General features: G+C 35.5%; 1 protein-coding gene across 6 annotated transcripts in view; it reads right to left on the reverse strand.

Annotated features, from left to right (window-relative positions):
- The window catches only part of ZNF385D (zinc finger protein 385D), a 417,872-nt gene that overhangs the window by 56,303 nt on the left and 335,528 nt on the right, over positions 1-26,041 (reverse strand). For all 6 annotated transcript variants that reach the window (XM_064704620.1, XM_064704623.1, XM_064704621.1 and 3 more), the window contains one exon: positions 14,481-14,643. In XM_064704620.1, coding sequence (XP_064560690.1) covers positions 14,481-14,643 — 163 coding nt within the window. The remainder of the gene's footprint in view (positions 1-14,480; positions 14,644-26,041) is intronic.

Raw genomic sequence — 26,041 nt, forward strand, 5'->3', positions numbered from 1 at the left:
ATGATTGGATGGGGAGAGATGATTTGGAGTGGCCTTTTAGCTGGACTTTTCTTGTAGCCATGGACTCAGTTGTTCCTGTGACACAGACTGCATTTAGGGGGAGGCAGTGCCTCAAACCCAGGAGGGTTCATTTGTGAGGACCCCCCGGCCCCAGGGGGTTGGAAATATATGGGGGGGGCAGTTGTCCCAAAAGCAGAGACTGTGCCTTTTTGGAGTGAGACAAGGCATCCTTGAAAGACCACCCTAAAAGCAGCTCTGGCCATGTCTCGGTGGTGAGAGCACTGAGCATGGAAGGAACGTGTCACAAGCGGCAAATGGACTTTCCGGGCGGTGCCGGAGTGACAGGGAAGCACACGAGGGTCTCAGTGTGTCTCCACGAGAAGCCTATGGAACAAGAAGGACTCCGTTTCCTCTTCATGAACTGCAGTTTGAGTATACTAACGTGTGGGGCCAAGGCTGAGCAGTTGTTTTGAGAGAATGTATTGGATTGGGAAAGTCAGGGAGTGGGGAGGAGGAAAAGTGGTTTTTGTAAGGTTTTCAATTTTTTTTTTTCCTTTTCCTTATAGTCTTTCCTATTTTTTCCTGTAGTTTTAGGTAATAAAGTGTTATTTATGTTTAAGTTGGAGCCTGTTTTGCTTATTCCTGGTCACATCTCACAGCAGACACCAGGGTGGGGCATTTTCATGGGGCACTGGCTCTGTGCCAGGCTCAAACCATGACAACCACCCAGGTACCGTGCCTGAATTTATCTGCACTTGAACAAAAACATCTAGCTGACTTGTGATAGATCCATGTTGTAGATGGATCTCATAGATTAGCGTCTATGAATTTTCATGAGGAAAGTGCCAGTCATAAGCTTACAGTAATAAAGCCAATTGTTATCGTTAGAAGTTCCGAAATCTCAGCAGTTTGGAATAAAAGAGCTGATTGACATTATGAGATCCTGCCAGCCATGCTATTGATTTGTACAGAAGCTTTGCCCAGGCAGCATGCTCCCCAGGCTGCGAGCATTGCCGCTCCTCTGCACACAGAACAGGACACTACAAGTGTCCCCACAACCAATCTATTAAATCGTGCTGCTCAAGTTCACTCACACCAGCCACACTCTGTGAGGGAGATAATGCTCTAAGCCTTCTCCAAGCCATTGCCCTTGCCCTGTGTCTGGTGTTGTAACAAGAACTAGGAGCCACAAAGCACTTGTAGGAAAAGCATAACGAGGGCGTTCAGCAAGATCTGTCACGTATTTCAAGCTCCCTATGTATTGTCATCAATAGCTGCTGATATTTTCTGATATGTCAAAGCAGGAAAAAAGTGAGGCATCCTATCCTGCTGGGAAATATTGGTTTTATTAAGAGCAACTACTTCAAGCAAATTCAACTGGAATGAGTAATCTGTTGATGCAACTTGCAGAAAGATCTGCTGAGACAATGCTAGAAACTTGCAGCTGCTAAATCAGTAGAGCAGAAAATGAAAATGAACAGAAATAGTAAAAAGTAAAGTATAGCAAAGGAAGGGATTAAAAGTGCATGGCAGCAGTCTCAGGAATCCTCTGATAAAGTGAATGAACTAAAGAGTTCTTTTGAGTGCTCTAACTTAAGAAAATTGTTATTTGCAAGGAGAAATTAGATAATTTGAAAAGTATGATAAAAAAAATCTGATTTCTTAAATTTGCTTTCCCTCTAATACTTAGCTGGAAACATCGATTACTCAAAGTAATATAACTGCCTCTGCTTTGATCAGTGCAGATCTACTGGATTAAATAAGTAAATCCTTCTGAATCTTCTAAAATGCTTATTAGAGGTCTTAAAACTAATCAGAAGTGGAACAAAGATGCAGAACAAGAAAGCAGAAGCAGTACTAAATTCTGATTGAAAGAAGTAGCAAGAATGCCTGAAAGTATACAGTTTGGGAATTAAAACATGAATTTTCATTCTCAATTAAAAATCTAGTAATGACAGAAAAATAAAATACTAAAGTAGGTGTACTAATAGAAAGAAATTAATCTTCTAGAGAAATAAAACATCTTCAATTATCTGGAGTTAATTTTGTAACATAATTAAGGACACTGAGACAGGATACAGTCAACTTTGTTCCATAAAGCTTTTATGATTTTCCATGGTTTTACTTGATCAAGCACTATTCATTTTGCCAGACCTGTACAAAACACAGAAAGATAAAATTGTATGACCTTAGCAGGACTTAACTTCAAGAATCATTTCTTGAGCTTTGAAAATGTATGTTTGATTGAAGTTAAACAAATTGGTCTCATATTTCAATTTAAGTACTATAATTTTTGCCACTTGGAGGACTTCATTACAGAAGGTCTCAAATGAGTAATACACAAGATTTGCAGCCTCAAAGTAGCAAACCATTTTTTTCTGGGTGTAGTGAGGGAAAAAAAAATCATTTGAAGCCTGAAATACTTCGGTCCACAGCCTACTATGGCATAAACCAGGATATTTTCCAAAGGACTTTCATTATTGATTCCTGAGTTAAACCTGGTATCTTCATTCAAATGAATACCAGAATTCCACATGAAATTTTGATTATCTTAGAATCCTTTTGAGGATTATGCAACTTTTATCTTGATTGTGGGATAAGGATAACTATTTCCCACTTGCAATCTCTGGATACAGTCACATCTCCCAGGTAGTAGGGGCTGTTTTACTATAAAATTGGTTTTTTTTGTGCTAGTTTTTACAGACTGTAATCAAAATATTTCTCACTTTCTCTTTGACAAATACTCAAGCTGAATGCATCTGTCTCATTAGGTCTTTCACTATTAAATCATTCTTAAGTAATTGTATTAGATTTTCCTCTATTTGATGCCATTCTTTGGAAAAAAAAACCCCTCATCTATTTCATTTACAGTAATAAGACAAATCAAAATCTTTACAACCCTCCATCATGCTCAAAAAAAGTATTTATTCCACAAGGCTGTCTGTAAACATCAATACACCAGTGGTTCCTGTGTAGCAGATATTTAGCCATGTGCTCCCCAGTCAACCTCATCTTTACATTAAGTATCCCCAGCTTTTCAATACATTCCATATGGTTCTTTATTGTATTAAATGCATTTGATGCACTGAATCTACAGCTCATGTTTATTACTTGCCCAAAATTCAAGTTTTTGTGCCATTTGTAAAGACTTTTTAATTGCTTGCAGGTAACAGATGATGTAAAATTATATTATAGTTAAGACTTCATTCCAAAAGGATTTCACTGGAATATTTCTACACTAATTGGTATCTCAAAATTGCATTCCAAGGCCTATAATTAGCAGGCTTAAATCTACTTAATATTTTCCATATTCAGTCTGTAGCATTCCAGTATCTTAGAAAAATTTTAACTTCTGCACTTGCTAGAGGCATGCAAACGAAAAACAACCCTTACCTTTTATCAATCAAATATGTAATGTCATAAAAAAATTAGGTAGACAAGTATAACTTTCTCTCAATTCATATTCATTGTCATTAAATAATTGATCTCATTTACTTCAGCACTCCAGTTCCCTGCCAGCTGCTGCTTTATTTTTCACGAGATTAGTGTCAGACTGATAGACCTGTAAGTACTTCATTCATCCTGTTTACCTTTTGTGAATATCCACACAACATTAGCTTTTTTCTGGATTTTCTACAGTGTCTACAATCAACAGAAAAATATAACAGCATGTCCAGAATGCTCTTTATCTGATTCTATTAAAACCATATGCAAGTTTTCCTGATCCTGATTGTAATTTAGGACTTCTGGTTAAACATGCTAAATCTTACTATTAGTATGACAAGAATTTAAACATCAACATTATTGTAAAGTTTACGTGAATAAACTGGTTTTGTCCTCTCTCAAATTAAATCTAAGACACAGTTTCTTGGTCCTGTTACTCTTAAAAGTGCCTTTTTGTTTTCTTTATGAGTCTATATTTATTTTTGTATCCATTATTTTCCCTATAATACTAATTTGTAGTTCCTAATTTCAATTTATATAAATTTTTGTAGCTCCTTTAATTCAATTACAGACATGCCATGAAACAAGAGCTTTAATACTGAGACTATTATTAGATATAGGACAGTGGAGTACAGGATGCACAAAGATGAAACGAGAAACACAGAATAATTCTTCAAAATGTTTGAAACCCTATATGAATCTTGAGAATAAGAGACTGAACACACCTGTTCTGAAGTTGTAAGTGTGGCCTGCCTGAACTTTAAACTATGAGCAAACTACTTTGTGTATGGAAAAGTACATTAAGTCTAAGAAGCAGAGTTCAGGTGCATGAAGACAAATTTGTTTCCATTCCTCCTCAAACAGATATTACAGCCACAGCTATGTTTTTTCTCAAAATAACTTGATATTTGCTGGTGCTGCAGATACCTTACTAAAGTTTAGCCTAATTTTTGGCTTATATGGATGAGTTGCAATTGCAGCGGTAGCAAACCTTAAAACAGCTAGAAGTTAGACAAACGTTTGTACTTTGCCATATATCCACTAATTCAAAGCAAAATATTATTTCTTTTCTTCAGGGATAAGGGGGGGAATGGCAGGAAGACAGAAAGTCTTTGGTCCTGTTAGATATTTACTTTGTTTGACTGGTACCAAACATCAAATGAATATTTATGATATCTAACTCCATTAATAAAGTAGAGTAGAAGACATATTTCAGCAAAAGAATGACACAAGTAGGGAGGAATTTCACCTGTAAGCATTCTCTAGCTGAAGAAAGAATTCACTGATCTGCACAGACTTCAAACACATTATTGAAAGTTGTCCAATACCAAATGGAAGACAGAATAAACAGAATTGTTGCTCAATTAAATTGTTCTTCCCATTCTTACAATAGATTTTAATACTACTCACTTTTGGCCTTTTTCTGAAAACACCTACTATATGTACATAGAATAATCTGTTTCCAAAAATAATGATTTCTGCTGTGCTGAGTTCTTGTCACACGAATGGCAAATGAAATGCCAATGTCTGGGTAAAGCAGATTCCCCTACATTTATCAGTAGAACTCTTGCAGCTATGGCTGTCTTTAGATCCCTCTGAATGGTGCTATGAGGGGATGATATAGTGAGGACTGCAACATTTAGCACAGTATATTTATTCCTATCCTTAACCCCACTGTCCACTCTTTCTTGATTTAAGCATGGAAAGAACATGAGATGAACCACAAGAGGAAATTATCTAAGCAAGCTCTAAAGCATCTTTGGAGATTTTGTTGTTCTTGCCTTAAAAACATCCCCTTCAAAACAAGTCCAGTCCTCAACTGGATAACCGACTACTTCCTAATTTTGCTGTGTCCAGCCAGTGTGATATCATCTTGAAACCAGATGGATCACTTGAATGATTTGAAGATACACCTTTAGTTGCCCTCAAAAAAGACTCTTCTCATTTGAAAAATTCCATACCTGCAAAAACTCAGCACCTATCTGACAGCATTGCATCAAGAAGCTTCTACTCAATTCAAATTAGTCCATAAACAAATACTAAATAGTAACAGGCTTCTGAAACTGATGCTTTGCAATAAAAACTTGAAAGGAAATCTAGGACTACAATAATTTTTTAGAAATCCTGAAGGCCAGAACTGAGGCCTCTTCAGACTCATCCTCTTAGATAGGGTCAATGCCCAGCCAAACATAACAACAAAACACACCATGCAGAATGTGCCATCCAGCAGATATGTGCTGCGGTGCTTGATTTGCAGCAGTACTGATGATGAATAACTTTTAAACAGATACCTAACAAACAGAAGATAACTCCCAAGATTTCCAATTGTTGCTACTTTGGGCATGCAGCAGTCAAGCTGATTTTTCCCTTAGACAGAACAAAGGACTCTACTTGAAATTTCAACAGAAAAGGCTTTTCAGACCTCTGAACAATACCATTGTCAGCACTGGACTTTGACATGGATTCAGTAGGCTGATACAGATGTTGTGACTGACAGCAGTTTCCAACTGCAGGATTATTCAAGCATAAAACTGCTGTGAAGGCAATTGCAATCAAAAGCAGCTGGGTCCACAGAAAACACATGGTGTTCATATGATGAAGCTCTCTGCATACGTAGATGCAAGCAAAGGAGGATTTTATTTCACATTCATGATCAATTGAGGCACACATAAATTACTGTAATTTTTATATCGTCATTTAGCTACACTCTGAAAGAAAGAAAAAGCTCTAGTTCTACACAGAGATCAAAAGAGAAGCTATTGTCTTCCAAATTGCCATCAAGCTCTAATACAAAATTGGTACAACAGTCTGTGGAATGCTGATAACATTTAGTGCTGCAGTTAGCTACAGATTGTCTGAAGTATGGAAAAGTCAAAGCATAGATGATTTAAAGTGAAAGATGGCATTGCATGCTTAAATTTTGCTGGTTTGGGTTGAATTTTCCAGGCATGTGATAAAGACAATTGATAGTTGTGAAATAGTAATTTCTAATTTCCAAGTAAATTACAAGAGAATTAAAAAATACTAACATCTCTTTCAGACTACAGCTTCTTTTAAAGGCTTTTTATTTAAATAAAAAAGAAACTGTTCAACTTTAGAAATTGGGTCGTTGGGAAGTGATCCATGAAGACCTATAGCCTGCTTTGAAATTCATCTGCATTCTGCTAATCACCAAACAATCGCTTCTCCTTTATTATTTCCCATTTGCCACTTTTGAATGTTCCAGGCAAAATATCATAAACAAGTAAATATGAAGTAAAAATCCTTATAAATTCAAACTTCAAGGTCATAGTTCTATTTTGATGTGTAATAAAACATTGAGTTGCAAAGAAAAGTAATTTACATCCCATATCTCACAAGCATGAACCCAGAGTTAGCCTGTTAATTTTGCTGTGCCCTAAGCAATGTTGAAATGATCTGAAGAAATCACTTGCCAAAACAATAGCACACTTTATGATAAAATAAAGCATATGGAAACAAAACAGCTAAGTGAAGCAAACAGACTGCACTGAATCATATTCCTAGATTAACCATCCTTAATATAATAATTACATGTACAAGGGCACCCACAGCCTAAGCTGTAAAAGCAAATTGCACACTGGGATAATACAGCAAATTGTTTCCGCATACACCAGCAGATTTGGAATAGTATTAAATACTATTTTGAATTTTAAATACAGTTGACATAAGTATTGTTGCTAGAAACAGAATTTTTTTTAGTTATAAAAGATCACAAGCAAATCTGCTGCCTATAAAAATGCTAATAAATAGGCAATGTTAATATTATAAATACAGCAGAATATCTTCCTAAGCTTTCATAAAGATAGAAAAAGTTAGGGTAGTTTGGCATTAGGAACAAAGGATTAAAGAAGTAACTTAAAGAGAAAAAACAACAAATATAATAATAAAAAGGGTAGGTACACCAAGCAATACAAAAAATAATTCAGTAACTCTTAATATATGGAAGTCATCATAAACATGAAACTCTAGCCATTTTCAAAATGTATGTTTATTATAAACAGCTAAATGTAAGGGAGATAAAATTAAATTGAAAATAAAAGGAAAGCAGAGAGATGAGGAAAATTATTTTAATTTTTAAATGGAACTTCCTTCCTATTACAGGTTCCGGAGCTGAACCAGGAACTGCACAGATGCATCTGTGTACAGAACTAATGTAACACATTAAGAGATTAAAGAAAACAAGCAAGGTGTGCTAATGCATGATACTGGAGGAAACAACACGTAAGTACTGGTCAGAAAAGGGCAAATATTTGTAATCAAACATGCAGAAGCATATTAATACAAATAGTAGCACTAGTCAATTATAACTTGTCCATCCATAAATATTCACACAAGCAAGTTTTCATTTGAGCACTGTGTTTGAAAGTTTTTCCGTACAACTTAGAACAGAAATTCTGGATCTTAAATAAAGCATTACCTACTAATAACAAAGAGCTCCTTGACTCCTTATTGAGACCTGAAAGAGACAAAATGGTCTCACAAGGACATTCTCATTCACGTTACAAACAAACCAACCAAAATCAGGAATTTCTGACCTCCGAGATCAGGACAAAGGGGTACTGGAAGGAGGACTTTTCCTTGGTCAAAGAAGGCTTGAGAACACCTAAACAGATGTGACATCCACAAGCCCATGGTCCCTGGCAGGATGCACCCATGAGTGCTGAGAGAGCTAGAGAACACCACAGCTAGGCTGCTTACAATCTTTGAAAGGTTACAGAGAAAAGGAGAGGTGCCTGAAGGCTGGAAGAAAGCAAATGTCACCCTGGTCTTCCAAAAGGGCAAGAAGGGGGACCCAGGGAACTACCAGCCATTCAGCCTGACCTCAATCCCTGAAAAGGTGCTGGAGTGCCTCATTCTGGAGGCCACCTCTATCCACATGGATGACAAGAAGCTGATTAGGAGTAGTCAGTATGGATTCACTAAGGTAAATCATGCTTTATCAACCTGACTGCCTTCTATGGTGAAACAGCTACCTGGGTAAATGAGGGGAGTGAAAAAATTACTGTCTGCCTTGACTTTAACAAGGCTTCCAACACTTGTCTGTACAACATCCTCATAGAAAAACTCAGGAGGAGTGGACTGGATGAGTGGACAGCAGTGTGGATTAAGAACTGGCTAGACTAGAGAGTTGTAATCAGTGGGACAGGGTCTGATTAGAGGTCTGTAACTACAGGTGCTCCCCAAGGTTCAGTACTGAGCCCAGTATTGTTTAACTTGTTCATCAGTGACAGATGAAGGGACAGATGCCTCCCCAGCAAGATCACTTATTATACAAAGCTGGTAGATGTGGCTGATACCACAGAGGGCTGTGCAGCCCTTCAAAAGATAAGAGCCCTTCAATGGGTGGGAGAGATGGGCAGAGAAGAACATTGTGAAATTCAACAAAGGCAAATGCAGGTCCTGCATCTAGGGAACAATAACCCCTTGCACCCGCACAGGCTAACAAGCAGCACTACAAAGATGGACCTGGGGGACTTGGTGTACAAAAAGCTGTGTATGAGTGACAGTGTGTCCTGGGGGCCAAGGAGGCCAATGATATCCTGGGGCACATTATGAAGACCATTGGCAGCAGAGCAATGGAGGTGATCCTGCCCCTCTACTGAGCCCTGGTGAAGCCACATATGAAGTGATATGTTCAGTTCTGGGCTCCTCAGTAGTAAAGAGACATGAAGCTCCTGGAGAGGGTCCAGAGGAGGGCAGAAAAGATGATTTCAGGGACTGGAGCATCTCTCTTATGAAGAACAGCTGAGAGAGTTGGGCCTGTTCAGTCTTGAGAAGACATGACTGAGAGGGGACCTCATCAATGTCTACATGTATCTGGAGGGAGGATGCCAAGAGGATGGAACCAGGCTCTTCTTTGTGATGCCAAGCAGTAGGAAAAAAGAAATGGGCGGAATGTGATGCACAGAAAATTTCGTCTGAATGTGAGGAAGAACTTTTTTACTGTGCAGGTGACCAATATTGCCCAATATTTTTAGAAGCCTTCATTTATGGCCGAGACAATGGGGCAGAGTGCGCCTTCAGCAAGTTTACCAACAATTAAAAACTGGGAGGAGGCCTGATTCACCAGATGGACGGGTTGCCATTCAGAGGGACCTGAATGGAGAAATTGCACAACAGACGTCCCTTGAAATTCAATGAAGGAAAGCACGGAATGGGAAGCCACTACACTACACATCAGTCTGGGCTGGAGGCTAAGCATCTGGAAAGCAGCTTTGTGAAGAAGGACTTGGAACCCTGGAGGGCACCACTTGAAAAATAAACCAGCAGTGTATATATTCCCTGATGAAGTCAGGGAATATAAAATACAGAGACTCTTTTAATTGCCCAGTGACAGAAAAAGGCACAACAGCCAGGAACTGAAATACAGGACATTGGACTGAAACATAAGAAAAAAATCTTTGCTCTTTAAGAGTGGTCAAACCATAGAATGGGTTGCCCAGAAAAAGGTTGTGAAGATACCTAAAACTCAACTGAAAAATATACTGTATCCTGCTCAGACTGACTATGTTCTGACCTGCAGGGATGGCCTTGTCAATCTTCAGACAGACATAATGATATCCCTTCAGAGAACCTCAAAAAATCTGTCATCCTCTGGTATTTTGGATGCCAAACTCTTACATATTTTTCTAAACCTTTCCATTTCATGCCATTTACCTTTCGTTCTCCTGCAAAGTTTACCCTAAATTATGACATCATTTCTGATTGCTTTCTCCCTCCTTTCACTTTGAAGTCCAAGACCTTCCCTGAATGACTGTTCTCTCCCACTACAACTGCTCTCAATTTCGTAATTATCCCGGCTGTACTGAAATTGCTATTTCAGGAATGAGTTTCATCTGCTGACCAGAAATATCCTACCACATCTTAGACAAAAATAAAAAAAAAAAAACCAACAAACATTAAATCTTATGTCTTCACCAATTCTGTTACCCATACATGGTTGGTATTTGAAAAAAACCACAACCCTTTTCCTTTTCCTTCTAATCCATCCCTCAGTGTTTTCATTTCTTGTGATGCATTTATCACTTGAACATGTTTATGTTACCACTCCTTTAAACACCTGCCTGTTACATTTACAGTGTCTCCTCCTTAGGCTTTTTCTCATCCTACGTGAAACTGTAAGCTATTTAGGACAGGCACCAGTATTTTGTTCTCTGACAGCACAGGGATCTCTTAGCTGTTAAGACTGTACTAGTGATAGATGATCTTGTCTGTGGCTCGGCCCAGATACACACTTTTTCTGCTTATCACATTTCTGTCTGTTTTTAAGAGCTGTTCATTGCATTTAAGTACGTAGGATCCAAGGCACAGCGAACAACACCCAAAAGCAGCATTAAAGATTTTGCCATACTGATGGCTCCTAATGAGATCTTTTTCCCCTTTGAAAGGTCTATTCCTTCTTTTCCACTGATACCAAATAATATGACTCATACTGAATTCTCTGTTGAAGAAATAAATAAATAAATAAGTAAATAAATAAATGCAGGACAAACTCTTCAAGACTTAATTTGTGATAATGTGGTCATGGAGTGCTCTGCTTAACTTCACATAGTTTTGGAAAAGATTAATATTTAGTCATATGGCACAACTAGAGGGACATAATTTTACATGGATATAATATTGCTGATACAATCCATTTTCCAAAAATCCAAGTGCAGAACAATAACCTTACTGGACATGTATTTTAGTTAGAATTATACAATGCACTCTACCTAAATATATTTTGACAAGTGCTCTAAAGTATCAGTCCTTACAGCTGAAGATATGAAGCAGCTTTTTGAAGAAAACCTTTTCAGAAATGAAGAGCAATTTGCAAAGCTATCAAAGATGTTTAACAATTTTCTATCAGGGAATATGTATGCATGTGTGTAAATATACAGCAAAACCATGCATTTTTATTGTCACACCTGAACTGGAGAATCAAGAAATAGTGAAATCTGGTTTGTATAATGCCATAAAGTGGGCTTCTCCTTGTAATTCTCACATTTTCTGTTTTTCTGTCCTAACTAACTGTGTAACATAAAAATTGGTAAATACTGATGAAAGAAGTATGTTAAATAGTAGATAGCATTAAAGGTTCTCACATCTCAAGAATGGCATTGCCATTATATGATGTCTTCATGATGTTTAATTTCTCAAAAACTTCTCAAGTTCAAGCCTTCTAATAACTCCAAAAGTTAGTCAATAGGAAAAAAAAAAATTAACAACATTCACAGAATGAGCAGAAAACCCTCATATTTAATGTTTTCTCTTTAACACATAATTTAAACACCAGGAATCCTGTGTGAGAGGTTTTAAGGAGCTAGATTATATTGTGAGCTGCACAGTGTCAATAACACGTGCTGGCATCACATCTAACAAAATAGTCCCAGAATAAGAAACATCACAAATTGCAGCTTTAGCCCTTGAATCAGTTTGTATACTATGTGATTTTTTTTCACAATCCTTTATTGCATAGCAGCACAGATTTCCTGATGACATTCTGTTTACTGTAGCTGCTAAGGGCACACAGAACCAGTGATCTGAAGCCCTGACCAATATGCTGTGACTGACATGCAATTCAGCATTTAACCCCTGCTGTAGATGATATATAAGAAGAGATACGTACTTGACCCTATCCCCAGTCTATTTCGGATAAACTATTAATCTTCAGCAGACAGATTTAAAATATTGTAGAAAAATCTTTTGTTCCAAATGATCACAAGTACATGGACTTAGTAACTTTCTTCTAGTCACAAAAGATTAATTTATGAATTATATTCATTAGTACAACTATTCCCTGAGAGCTGCATACTACTATCAGGATGTTTGACTTTTACAGTGATAATTTCCAAATGTCGACACTCACACAGTGCAATATATTCTGCTGTTCTGAATAATTTTGCCCTTAAAAGTTTCATCAAGCTAATACAAGACATAAGAACAACCAGAAAGGAAATAAAATCCAATTTATGAAATTTTTGACTTTTCATAGTAGACAGAAAATTTCATCCTTTTGGCTACCCAAATTTTTTTCCCCTCACCATGTATACATTCTTGACAAAAGCTAGTTTACGCCAAGAACTTTATTTTGTTGCCAGTCACATCAATGCTGATCTGTAATAACTGCATCTGGATAGAACTGCCTACCTTACTTTGAATGCAACTGGTTGAATAGGGTTTTTGGCAGCTGTTGAATATGGCTCTCAATAATTTAAGAAATTGTAAGATTTTTTTGTTTTTTGGCAATTAACAAAAATATGTAACTTTTAGAACCGCATTAGGGTCAGTGTTTCTAACACAGAATAAATATATGTATTCTTATACATAAACATATGTTTACAAACATTCTATGACATGAATCCAGGAATTTGCAACCACTGAAGAAACTCCAACTCCCACTGTTGAGTATGAGTGCAGCGGGATTTCTGATATTTTCTTACTTATGCTGATATGAAAACTGATCTAGACTACTGACCTTGGATAGAGGACAGTTCATATATCTTGTCAGGGATCTAATGCAAAGCTTGACAGAAAAACTCAGATTGGTTTTAAGGTACATTGGAAAATCCTTCAAAATTACACAGCATAAGATGAAAGCTTTTGAATAATACACTTTAAAGCTTTAAAAGGTCTTCCTTTTCTTACTTATTTTCTTCAACCACTAGATAATATTTGGTAAACAATAAATCACTCTTTCACACAACATCCTCCTTCCTGTTCTGAATATTTCAACAAGTAACATCACAAGGCACTTTTTAAGGTATTTGTATATTTACAAACACATATTTTCCCAAATAACTTTTGACATTTTTTCTATTTTCTCATACTTAATTTCTTTCATCACACAAAACCTCTCAGAATATTTTCCTTTCTTTTCTTTGTGGAACAAAGACAAAAACAATGTAGCAAATATTTCTTAAAGCCATCATAATTATGTTATAAATCTGCATAGGAAAAAGAAAGCACTGTCTATAATAGTAAGTTATAACTAAGATATATTGATAGAGAGAGACATAGAGCTATCTGTCTAAAACAAATGTAGTGAAGATGTGCCTTCAAGAAAGTGCTGCACATGCTTGCAAGGTACTTTCCTGTTGTATTAGAGTTGGCTACTGTACATCCATTTACAATGCTGAACTTATTGGATCAGAAGTCATTCCAAATGAGCCATTTTCAGCATCAGTAGGTAGGTCTCTGATGTTTCACAACTTTGGGGTTTTTCTCCCGTGGTTATTTTTGTCTTGGTTGGGGAGGGGGATTGATTATGTCTAAATATACAAACTTTATGCCTTTATACACAAGAGCAGTCACACTTTCTGAGACACTAGACTACCTCTCAGTGACCTTATAATCTTCCTTTGAAATTTCCAACAATAGTTGCCTATTTAAAATGCCATAACAACCAAATCCTGCTGACTTTAAAATATGTAGATTTGATTTGAAAAGGAGTAACTTTTACCCACACAATAAATTAAACAATATTCTTTCAGTATGAAGAATAATTGGCATCAATAGCACTTACCTGATTGTGAGGAATAGAGGTTATACAGCTCTTTTCCATTTCAAAACCATGCAATAGCCATTTAAAAAAAATAATGCAATGTTTGAAATTTATGAAAATTAGGTTTTTACTGCAAATGATTTTTAAGAGGCTTCTAGACACAAATAGCGCAATTTTTTACATTGTGGTTAAAAGAAATGTGCCATATATAATTACTGAAAAAGAGATAGTGCATACAGACCAGGAGGTTTAGATCAGTTGATATGTTAATCAAGTAATGAGTACTGCATTCCGTCATAGAAAGAATGTCAAGCCTCTTTTCACTAAGAGAAATCAGCTACATGACTATCAGACTATCACCAGCCTACTGAAAGGACTTTAAAGAAATCAATATCACACAGAAAGATGGATCGAGCATGAATCAATGTGGCAAGCACATAACCAAACAGACATGGAATTAAACATGAAGGAAAAAAAATATAAGCGAAATCAAAACTAAACCAAACGAAACCAACAAAGATTGTCGCTTAACCTGTTTTGTCAGAGCTGGTATTGATGGTATTGGTAGTGATGGAAGTGAAGGTAGTCTTTGCGCTGTCCTTGGTAGTAACAGATTTCTGCTTATTTTTCATGGCTTCCAGTGCTTTGAGCTTCTTGGCATGTTTAGTGCCTTTGTAGTGGGCCGCAGCCTGGCTCTACAAAGGAGAACAAAATGAACCATGCAATCAGGCTCATTTCTAAACTGGCATTCTCTGTATTAGTACAAATACAGACTACCTTTCAATAATGGGTACCACTTACATTATCCAAGTAGTGACCAAACAGAAGATTATAATTAGAATGATGCTTGGAAAACGACGGAAAAAGTACTAGAGCCACGCAAATTCAATTAATACAGTATATTACTGTATAACAGTAGATTAATTTCACACCAAAATTAGGTTGTTTTAGTCTACCTTGCTACCATTAGTTTTTCTATTAAGATTTATACTGCTTTCACATTAAAAAAAAATCTCAGGCAACGGGGAGAATGGCATTCTCCTCCTGATAGCTTTGTACTTTTCAAGTTTCTATTTCAAACTAGAATTTTTATCAAAGCTTCCTTCAAAGAACAGTTTACTACTGACAGTGGTATCAGCAATTTCTCAGCAGACTGACAGTAAAAAAACAAACCAAAAATACCCCAGCCCAAAACTAAAGCCCAAACAAAAGAAAGCAAAATATAAAATACACCCTTCAAAGCCCATCAGCAGAGACTTAACTGAATGTGAGGCAGACATGGAATTATCCGGCTCTTTTAAAATAAATTGAAAAAAAAAATTAAAATAGAGAACTACTTTTGTTCACCTGCTACAAAAGCTAGTGTTTGAAATTCAAAGCCAGGAGCATCCTTTCAAAGGAGAAAGCTCCCACAAATCCTGTCACATTTCCAAATACATTTTGGCTACTTCCTATTGCTAAGCTAAAATAGATTTTTATATGCACTGCTATTAAAATTCATGCATTACATTACAAATAACTTTGTTATTTTATGAGTTACTACCAAATTTATTCATTTAATATATGTGCAAGAATATTTTAAGATTAGTATTTTAACTATTAAACTTTATACAAAAAACACTAGAAAATTTGGATGAATATTCAGAATTTTTTTCTTCACTACTTATTTAAAGACTTATAAGAAAGACGGTATTTCAACTGATAAGTTGACAATATGAAAAATTGCTTATATCTTTCCTTTTGGACTTCAAACTTTATGGAAAGGTATCTCCATTATTACTTGAAATAGAAGTTAAGACTTCAGAAAGGTAGTTAAAATTTAGCTATTACAGAATCGAAAAAAATGAAAAGCAACAATTCTGGGTCAGCTCAAGGACCCATAAGGTCAGTATTTTTGTTTTAGAAAATGTGAAACAATAGAAGATACTTAGAACATAAAACAAAGGCAGATGCTTTCTATTGTGGAATCAAAATAATCAAAATATATATATATGGGATTTAGTGACTATAAACCTAAATCATCAAATGGGATAAAAAGACACAGTCATTCCCATCACTAAGCTGCTCATGCAGGTAGAAGGATCCTGTATTATCTGGCATTTATTAGTCATTAGACCGTTATTGAATGCTATTTTTTTTTTTAATTCTGGAGAGAAGAGTTCTACTGATTAACTATGACTCTAAGGATACATATAGGGAATTATGACTTTCAGCATACATGAAAATTCGTGATTCATTCCAGATGCCTGAGATTTGAAAAGTGTAAGGTGATTAGGAGCCCTTGTCTAAAACCAATTCACAATATATGTGTAAATGTATACATGTGTAGATGTACACACACACACTGTCTTGGATATTGAGATGCATCATTCAGTTTGGTTGAAAGCCAGTTTCTCTATACCTAAAATAATGCAAATCTTGTATTGGGTACCCTTATTGAAAGAACACTGGACAGTGAAGTATTTAATTAGAAACAACTTGAACAGAAACAGCACAATCATGCACCTTTTACAATTCTCAACACATAACATTGAGACATACTGTAGGCCAAATACAAACAGTCAGAGGATGTTAATTATAATCAAACCAAAAGACCAGTGTTAAGTTACAATGATGCATTAAAAATGACATAATACTTTACACCCCTGTGTTGCTATCATGTCAACTATTTTTAGAGTTTCTAGTCAAATGTAATTATCAGTGAGCTTCAGATTCTAACTGCACTTTTCCCCTTAACTAACAGTGTCACTAGTCAAACATCTGAAACATATTCACAACGTGGTCCTTAATACTTAACTATGAATGCTGATATTAGTTTGATATAAATCCCAGCTTTCTTCACAGAATTGTTGGCAGAGTTTTATTCTGTTTATTATTTATTATTATTAAGTTTAATTATTCTTCATCCACAGCTCTCTCCAAATTCTCTCAGCTTTAGTTCCACAAACCTCATCTCAAGTTGTATGTTGGATGCTGAAGGAATATATAATGAGGACCGATGCAGAAATTGGTGACCTTTTCACTGTTCTGAAATATATGAATGAAATTGCTCTAAAGTGGAAACCCATTGCTGGAATTTACAGGTATGATAGCTGCTACTCAGAGCTTTCCATAACTCACTTCCCACAGAGTGCTGCCAGTCTACCCAGCCTCTATTTAAATAAGGTCTTCAAGTCTTTTTATGTCAAAGTTTAAATCTCTTTCCTCTGCGGGGACATGAAGCCATCTAAGCTTGTTTCAATATAACTGTAGCTGGCATGTTAATGGGAGTTCTATGTGAGAGCAAACAGATTGCTCCTAAGCCTTTAACCAGCTCCAAATTAGATTATGCTGAACTTTTACAACTGAACTGAAACCCTAATTAAAAAAGACTAAAAAAAAAAAAAAGAAAAGAAAAAAGAGCTCTATCATTATCTTTCCATGCAGGAGTAAGATGAAGGAGATGCAAAAATATCAATAAACATATTTTTCAGGAAAGCAACATAAAATATGGTACCTCACTGAACCATTTCTTGCAGCCATAAGAGGACCAAATCATCCTTACTGCTTAAATGGCTTTTACTTGTAGCATATAAAATTCATTGCTGAAAGAGTATTTACTTGTAGGATGAATACATAAGCGAGATAGATCATAAAATATAATTACTCCCAACTTTCATGCTGAATTAAGCAATAATAAGAGATAGCAGAAGAGTGAAAAACAAGTTAAGTACTAGTATTTCCTGCTAGCCATGATGCTTAACTGACTGAAGAGACTGTATCATTTCAGAAAGGTGAGAAGAATTTCCTTCTGGAACACTTTTACAGAAGAATACGTTAGAGGAATACTTTAGGAATGAGTTTACTTTCTTCCTTCACTACAGTTTCCATGTTTGATGTGCAGAATTAACCCTAGCACTGCACAGATAAGTGACTGTCAGCTAACACCAGTGATGAAGCATGAGAAATACATAAAATATTGCTGGTGAAATGTTATAGAGAACCTTAGGAAACAAAATCCATTCTTGAAAAAGACGCCCAACATGAAGGTAAAAAATATTTGTTATTATTTATTATTATGATATATAACTACGCAAGATACAAATAATATTAAATCTAATAATATGATATAACTAATATAATTATATAAATAAATAATTTAATTATGATAGTTTTTATTACTACTTTGTACCTAAGTTGAAAACTCAAGGTTCCTTAAATAAAATTTGAGGAACCTCATCCTAAAAATTACATGTAGACCAACTTTGGTCTGTGGGAACTACTTCAATGAAGTGGCAAAATGTCTGCTAGCAAATCACTTTTCAATGTCATTTGTAACAACTTCCTAGCTATTTGGGCAGTACAAGTCAATTTAAGCATCTCCTAATCTTTTCATCTGGTTCCATGTACCAGTGTTAAATAATTAGGGACCTTTCTAAGCCACATATTTTATAACCTTGACAAATTGCTCAAATATAAAATAAAGGACTATAAAACCTGTCTGTATATTTATGTTATAACCACACAGATAAACATACTACAAAACAATAAAAATACTGTATGCAGATGTGACCAGTTAGAAAACAGACTGAGAGTGTAAAACTCAGCTGTATTTTCCTTGCTTAAGTGCAGCATTGTACCACAATCACCATCACAACATCATATTATCAAGCAAATTGAAATGTGTAAAATACACTGAGAAAGATGAAATTAGATCTAGATTGTCTGTTTTAAACAATCCAGACAGTATTCTTTTGCAATTACAGTCAACATATCTACATGGCAGTCTTCAGTCTAAGTTTGTCTGCCTGACTAATGTACTTCACTGGATTATATGCCTTCTCACTTATGCTCTTTAGGCAGTGGTCCAACAAAAACATTATGCTTAGTTTTTGCATCGAGAAAAAAAACAGGTCTTGTCCTATTCTCAGAGAATTTTTAACTCTGCAGCACTGCATCTTCTTTTTCATATCCCTCCTGATCCACCTCATGTTACCATTCTTCTTACAGATTGTTTTCCTGCCTTAATCACTCCCTCTAGGCAACACCTTCATAATCAAGGCCAGTTCAAATAAAAGAAACCTTTTGCAGAAGGTGTAGTGGATGTGTTCCACTGATTCTTTCTTGCAAAATTAAATCCAACTATCTTGCATTACGTCTTTCTCTTTTCACAATGCGTTTTGAAAGATGTCTGTTGTTGATAAGGCTCCATGCTTTTACCTGGCTAACTAGTAGCAAGGCTACAGCATGCCTTCACCCTAAGAAAGAACAAAATGGGCTGAGAGTGCTGGAAAGTCTATTCTGTCTGCCTGGGACTTCAGAAGTTCATGCCATCTTTCTTTTTTTTTTTTTCCTACCAGGTAATGGATGCTACCCCCACCTCTGTTATTATTCACAATACAATAGTAGTAATTTTGGCTAATACAGCAACTGATGTCAGGATTCTCCAGACCAAAAATCTCTAAGACAACAACAAAAAATTAGATTCCCAGTTCAAACTATTACTGTCAGTGAGCTAGGCACACATAATACATAACTGTATAATCCAAGAAGGCTTCTGTTCTTGATGAAGTCAGGGAAATTGCTTACGAGAGGTCTATCACACACTACCATAACTTCCAAGTACAAATATTTTCCTACAGTTGGGCTGTCAATAAGTATTTGAAAAAGAATTTTACTGGTGTCCTAAGCCTACAAGAAAATGATAAAATTCAAACGACCTTCTTATTTTTGGAACAAGTGTGTCATTTTCTAGCGACTCCAAAGCCTGACCAGCCAGTGATGACAGCATTGTCCAGGGAAGGTTGCAGGGAAGGATGCAGCTGAGACATCTGTATCTACCAATTACATGCCATTTACATAACCAGAGCTGATCTCCATGGAACTTCTCCTGTAAGGAAACTGGAGAAGTTTACCAGGAGAAAGTCTAACAGCCCTGAGATGCCCAACACTTGGTTCAGCCTAAAGCAGGGCTCTAACAGTGAGAAACAGCTAAAAATTTTGTAGAGGATTGTGCAGTCTTTTTCATAGAAATATAGTTACTCTATTTAGTAGGTAACTTTTTACATGAGGATACATTAAATTTAAAAAAAAAAAATTTCTTGCAAGGCCCTCTATTTGTTTGGTCAGTGAGTGCACATGAGAAATCCAGAATTACACCCAAGTCCTGTGCTTACTCACTAGAAAACAGAAAAACTCCACAGACTTTAGCAGTTTCACAGACACTGTACATGAAACATTTCATTACCTTTGCAAGCCTTAGCACAATAGGAGATTAAGTAAAAACATGTAATGTAATTTTGAAAAATGATGTCAACATGATGACATGGTTCATATTGAACAAGTATCCTAATTTCTGCCTGATACATACAAATTCAATCTGCAGTCAATAATGGTGAAGATAAACATTGCCTAACATTATTTCTACCTTCTGCTAAGCTTACTTATATCTTCTGAGTTGTATCATTTAAATTTTTTGAGCAGTCTATCACAACACAGCTCTGTAATCCAATTACTTTATTCACTCAGGTGTAATTGCGGTACTAAACACCAAGGATATGTGTAACATGATTTCTTTCAGATATGTTCTGAGAGAAGGCTTTTGCCCCCTAAATTGTGATCGATCAATTCACCCATTCTGTAGAACCAAATATACAATAACAGGTCAAGAACCACAAAGGTCTTTTCTGAAGAAAACAACCCAGAAGAATTCTCTGTCATTACGGCAGAACAAAATGCTCCAATATATTATTCCCCAGGTATTTATCTTTCTATGGCAAGAAATCTCACTCTTTCTGCTCCATCTTCTCCTTCCTAAAGTATTTATTCAGTATACTCATGAATGTACCCTGAGACTCACTGATCAGAGTGAATGACTGTTTCCTGAGCTCACTAGCATCCTTGCATAATTAATTTGCTCTACCCCACTCCCTGTTCTTGAGCTTCTTCCAGAGTAATTTCTATAATGGTGAGAGATTGCACCAGGCAAAAGCCTGCATCACATTGTGAGAGATTGGCATCGACACCATTCTTATGGCAAAACCATCCATTGTTTAGTAAAATCAATTTCATTTTCATTATGAAAAGGAATATAATATTTTCATTATGGAAAGCAAAACTTGTTTTATCTTGGTCAGACGAAGAAGGTAAAAATTTCATATCTAACTTCACTTGCTCCAAAGGACAGTATTTTTATGACCATGCATCTACTTGTACTATAAACTACAATTGAGTGTGACATAATCTGAAATAATTTAGGCAAGATACAAAAATCTACCTGAATATGACACTTCATTCTGAGGCAACATACACTGTGCCAAAATATATACACTGAAGGGAATATAACTCAAGTTATCAATCAGTTCTCATACCTGGCATTTTTCCTTTAAGGACACCAGTACTTCATGCAGCACAACAAAATTTTGTCACATGTTGAAATACAATAAACGGGTGGTTCATTTTGCCATCTATTTTATCCTTTTTATTGTTAAGAAAAAGCAGTTTTAAGTTTATTTTGACAAGGTTATCAAGTTTTAGAATCTGGAATTTTATACATTTTGTTTTCCAAAGTAATATGGTTGTTTAGGGGGATGCTCTTTAAATGGGGAGATGAAATGTGGTTTTTTGAAAACTGCTGTCATCAATAAAATTAACTTTAATATTTAATATCATCTTTACTGTATTCATTAGCACCGTCATTTATTTTCCCCATAGCAAATCTTAGTGTAGCTAGAATTTCAAGAGAATATTAAGCTCATTGGATATTTTTTTCATTTAGATTAACTAAATGATTATCTCAGATTAGCAGAATGATAAACAAAAAAAAGTTAATCTATACACACTGCTATGAGCTATGAATATCATAAAATAAAACATATATTCATTCAGCTTAGTAAATATAATAGGCTTCCATATTTGAATCTGCAACTGATATATTCCAAATGCAGAACTTGAACAAACAATATATGCTACTGGTATTTTGTAGAAATGTACCCCAGATTCCTTGCACTAGCAGTGTGCACTACCACATATTTTTTAAACATTGTATTAATAATGTAAATTTAGTTCAATATTCAGGTTATACACAAATTATGATTATTTAAAAAACAAGGGATCCTGTTGAACTTAACATCAATTTTCTGAATAGTTTTGTAAAGTTCAGTTTTTTCTGGTGTCATCAAAAGAATGACAGTGTTGGATATGGAGCCAGCACCTGTTTGAATAAGAATTTGTTCACAATACCTAATTGGAGTCAAGGATCTACACATGCACTTACCTGCCCAGACACTCATTTAATTTAGAAATTTTTCACTGTTTGAACAAAACCCACTTGATTCCCTCAGCATGCATCTTGTGAACTTATAACTAAAGAAAGTTGAGTAGGTGGGTTTGGAGTACCTTGTCTGAGTGTTTTCACCTGCTTTCTGTTGCCAAGGAAACTATTTCTGTCTGTTTACCTTCACGATAAAAATCTCATTGAATTCTGAGTTTCTGATATTTTTTTGACTGAAGCAGACCATCATGGAAGAATAATGGTCACACACAAGGATACTACAAGAAATTTAATGCAAAACAGTAAAAGCTCAAAAAGTGCTTCCTTATGATTTGAACCTTATATTTGAAATTACAAGTTAATATGATTTCTATATACAAAACCATAAAAGAGAGTCCACAGAGTCATTGTAACTGCTCCTAAACACAGCCTTAGTACTCTTATTGCAATCACTGTTTTTAATACTATAATTATAAAAGCTTTTCAAGTTTCAGTTTTGTGTTCAGGAAAATGTTGATTCAACTTCCCAATTATTTCATAAAAACATACAGTTTCACAGATTTTTCATTTTGGATTCTCAATATATATTTCAATAATTATTTTAATGTAAATATTTCCAATATCCCTTCAATCAGCTCCTACACATAAGCAGAAATTCAAAACCCACAACAAGAAATATAAATGCTCAAATTTCCTGATTACAACTCTATTTTATGTGAGCTTGACTGTAGGTTCCCAGGTTAAATCTCCAGCTATATTCTAGAAGACTGTAAATATACATAAAATATCATTTTAACTTTTCCACTGTGAAAAGTTTGCACAGATGCACAAGGAGGGAAGAGTTTATAGATTCTTTCATTCTCTTAATAGTTTGAAAGGCACCCAAGCCTTCCATGTACAGAAACATCCATAGAGAGGCAGTGCGTTTCCTTAGAATTAAAAAAACTCTCAGCTCACTAGTTGTTTGCTTATTTAGAAACATTTTGTATGTCTAAAAGAGTTCTATGCCAGTAATCTGCTTTAAAAGTGCCACTATAGGTGTGTCCATAAGACTTCTCTCTTTAGGCAGAAATACACATAACATAAAAAAAAAAAAAAAGGAAAACAATTAACATGAATAAATGCTACCTACTAGAAACAAAAGTAAAATTTTTTATTTAATGAATAATATAAATAGAATATAAATAGCTTAGTGGTCAGAAAAACTAGTGTCATACCAAGAAAGTAAATCTGTAGTAAAACTAGTTTTTTCTAAACAATTAGCCAAAGAGAAAATATTTTGAGAAAATAATCCATAGGGAAAAAAGGTTTATAAGGCATAAGAACTTGAAGACCAGTCAGACTACAATACAGTTCTATTTATTCCTTTACATATTTTTAATTTGTTTTGCCTTGCTTTCAGTTGTCCTTGGGTGATTCTGTGAACATATTAAGGGTTTCAGTGAAGTTCACAAGATACTGTATGTACCTACAAGATTTGCCACTGCTCTTCTACCAACCAGCACAGAGCCTTAGCACTTTGTATCATTACCTTAACACATACCTAGAGCTCACAGACCTGCTGGTGAGCAAGTCATTAAATCTGCCACTAAAGTTAGTCATTAAATAAATTAATATGGTTGGTTCTTAAAGTAATACGTATATGTGGATAGATCAAGTTGTTCCAAAAGTAGTGAAGGCTGAAAACTGAGGTTTATTTAATGAGGCATGTAGGCTGTTGTACTACCACCAATACAGAAAAGGCCATGATACCTTCCAGTACAAAGCTTTACTCCTTTAAGCTGTTAGGTTTCCTGCAGGAAGCCACAGTTAGGGATATTAAACACTACATAAAACTTAAAGAGATGTTCTGACATCACTTACTGTTTACACTGCAGTTACATTTTTGTCTCCTTCCTACAAAACTTTCCACTTAACTGATGTTACACTGAAATCTGAAAATCTGTTGGGGTTTTTTTCCTCATTGAACAAAACCAAATTGAAGATAAAAGAAACTGGTTGCAATCCTATAAAATTTACTGGATAAGAACAGTGCTTCTGAAGTCAACTGGACATTTTAGATGTTGAAGTGCTATAGAAGTGTCTCAGAGATGCTCTATACTTCTACATTGCCTTAACTGTTTCTCGTCTCCTCTAGTCAAGCACAGGTTATCAGGTTAAAAACTGGAACAGTTATATGAAATCATAAGGTGTATAAAGTAAAAAAAGGTTAAACTAGACAGGTATAAAAGCTCTTTCTGGTTTTAAAACCTAAGACATTTGTTTGGGCAGAGATTACTCAAAGAGTAAAATTTCCAAATGGTACAGAAATTTAATGCTGAGATTCCAAAGTTTTTGGAGCAGGCAAATCTCTTCATATCTCTTCACAAAAATGATTAACAAATTTTTACTTATTTATTTGTTCTCTCTTGTTTTTATGTTGCTCTTCCTTTTGCTATGGCAGAGCTAAGGAAAAGACAGTATGTCTTCCCCAGTCCCTAAAAAATTACTTTCAGAAAACTGGTTTCTTTAGTAAAAACTTGTAGAGATTTCTGAACCTTCTTTGAATAAAATGGAAATAGGAATCTTTAACTTCACCTCCAATGAATAACTAAAACTCTGAATAGCTCTCAGTTTGCATCCATGACATCTCACTGCTGGGATAATTAGCATGCCTCAGTGTGCTTTGCAGCACCCCAAATTCATACAATGGAGCATGTTGTAATGAAAACTTCTATATAAAAAAGCCAAGAACTCCCAACAAGGAAATTTCCCCATGGGTTTCCAAGCTGGTGGCGTACATTTGGAGTGTATGGACAGTTTGATTTGGGCTCAGTGAGCTTCAGGATGATTTCTGGATTTCACCACTGAGTACAGGTGAAGCAGCAATATGGAGCAGCCAGGTTCTTATGTCCATAGTTTTATAATTTTTAAAACTGATCACTAAAAAATCTCTTTAATACGTTATGCTTAACATTACTATTAAATTGCATAAACCAGTAAGTTCTTTTTTCTCTCGGGAATGTATTCATGACTTACTTTTTGCAAATAAGTGCACAAATATGATTAGCTTTTGCAAATTGCTCCTTATTCTGTTACTGGTAAGTAATTTTTATAATTCTGCAGTGTAAACAGATGCTATTTTCCACTACACATTCAGCTGTAATGAGCTAATTCAATGTGTTAAAAACAACAAAAGATCTTCAAGAATGAGCTATTTGCTTCAATATTCCAACTTCCTTTGAAATCTATGTTGAAATCATCAGTGATAGGAAGTTAGAAAATTACTGTAGAAGCCCTGTTGCAAAAGAAGGGCTCAGTTCATTTATTCAAATCCCAGCTGTGTTCTGTTACCTTCCTAACAGATAGGTTATCCATCATATTGATCCCAAAGTTATTTTTTGACCAGAGCTAATATGCTTCATTACTTTTCCTGTAACAAAACAATATTTGGGCACAAGTTCTGCAACTGTTTCAACATTCACACTTATGAAATCATTATACACCAAAATCTAGAAACAATGAGCCATGATATTTTCCTTGCCCTTTGGAAATGGCAAGGACCTCCTTCCTATGAAAGAGAGAAAAATAAAACCAAAACAGAAAGCAAACATGTTGAGTTTAGATTGTGTGGGTGAAATCCTGGCACCACTTAAGTCAACAGAACTGTTGACATTTATTTCACTCTGGACTGGCAACTGAAAGAAAGTGCAATGCTCCATCTGGAAACAGTGTGAAGAATTTAAAGATGGACGAACAGCTTTTGACTAAGCCAACAAAACCAAATGTACATCACAGAAACACATCAGCTGAGAAAAAAAATGTTCTGTTTTCACCGCAAAAATGTGTCATAATCAATTTGG

This window comes from Zonotrichia leucophrys, chromosome 2, assembly GCF_028769735.1.
Source record: "Zonotrichia leucophrys gambelii isolate GWCS_2022_RI chromosome 2, RI_Zleu_2.0, whole genome shotgun sequence".
In the NCBI taxonomy this organism is placed as follows: domain Eukaryota; kingdom Metazoa; phylum Chordata; class Aves; order Passeriformes; family Passerellidae; genus Zonotrichia; species Zonotrichia leucophrys.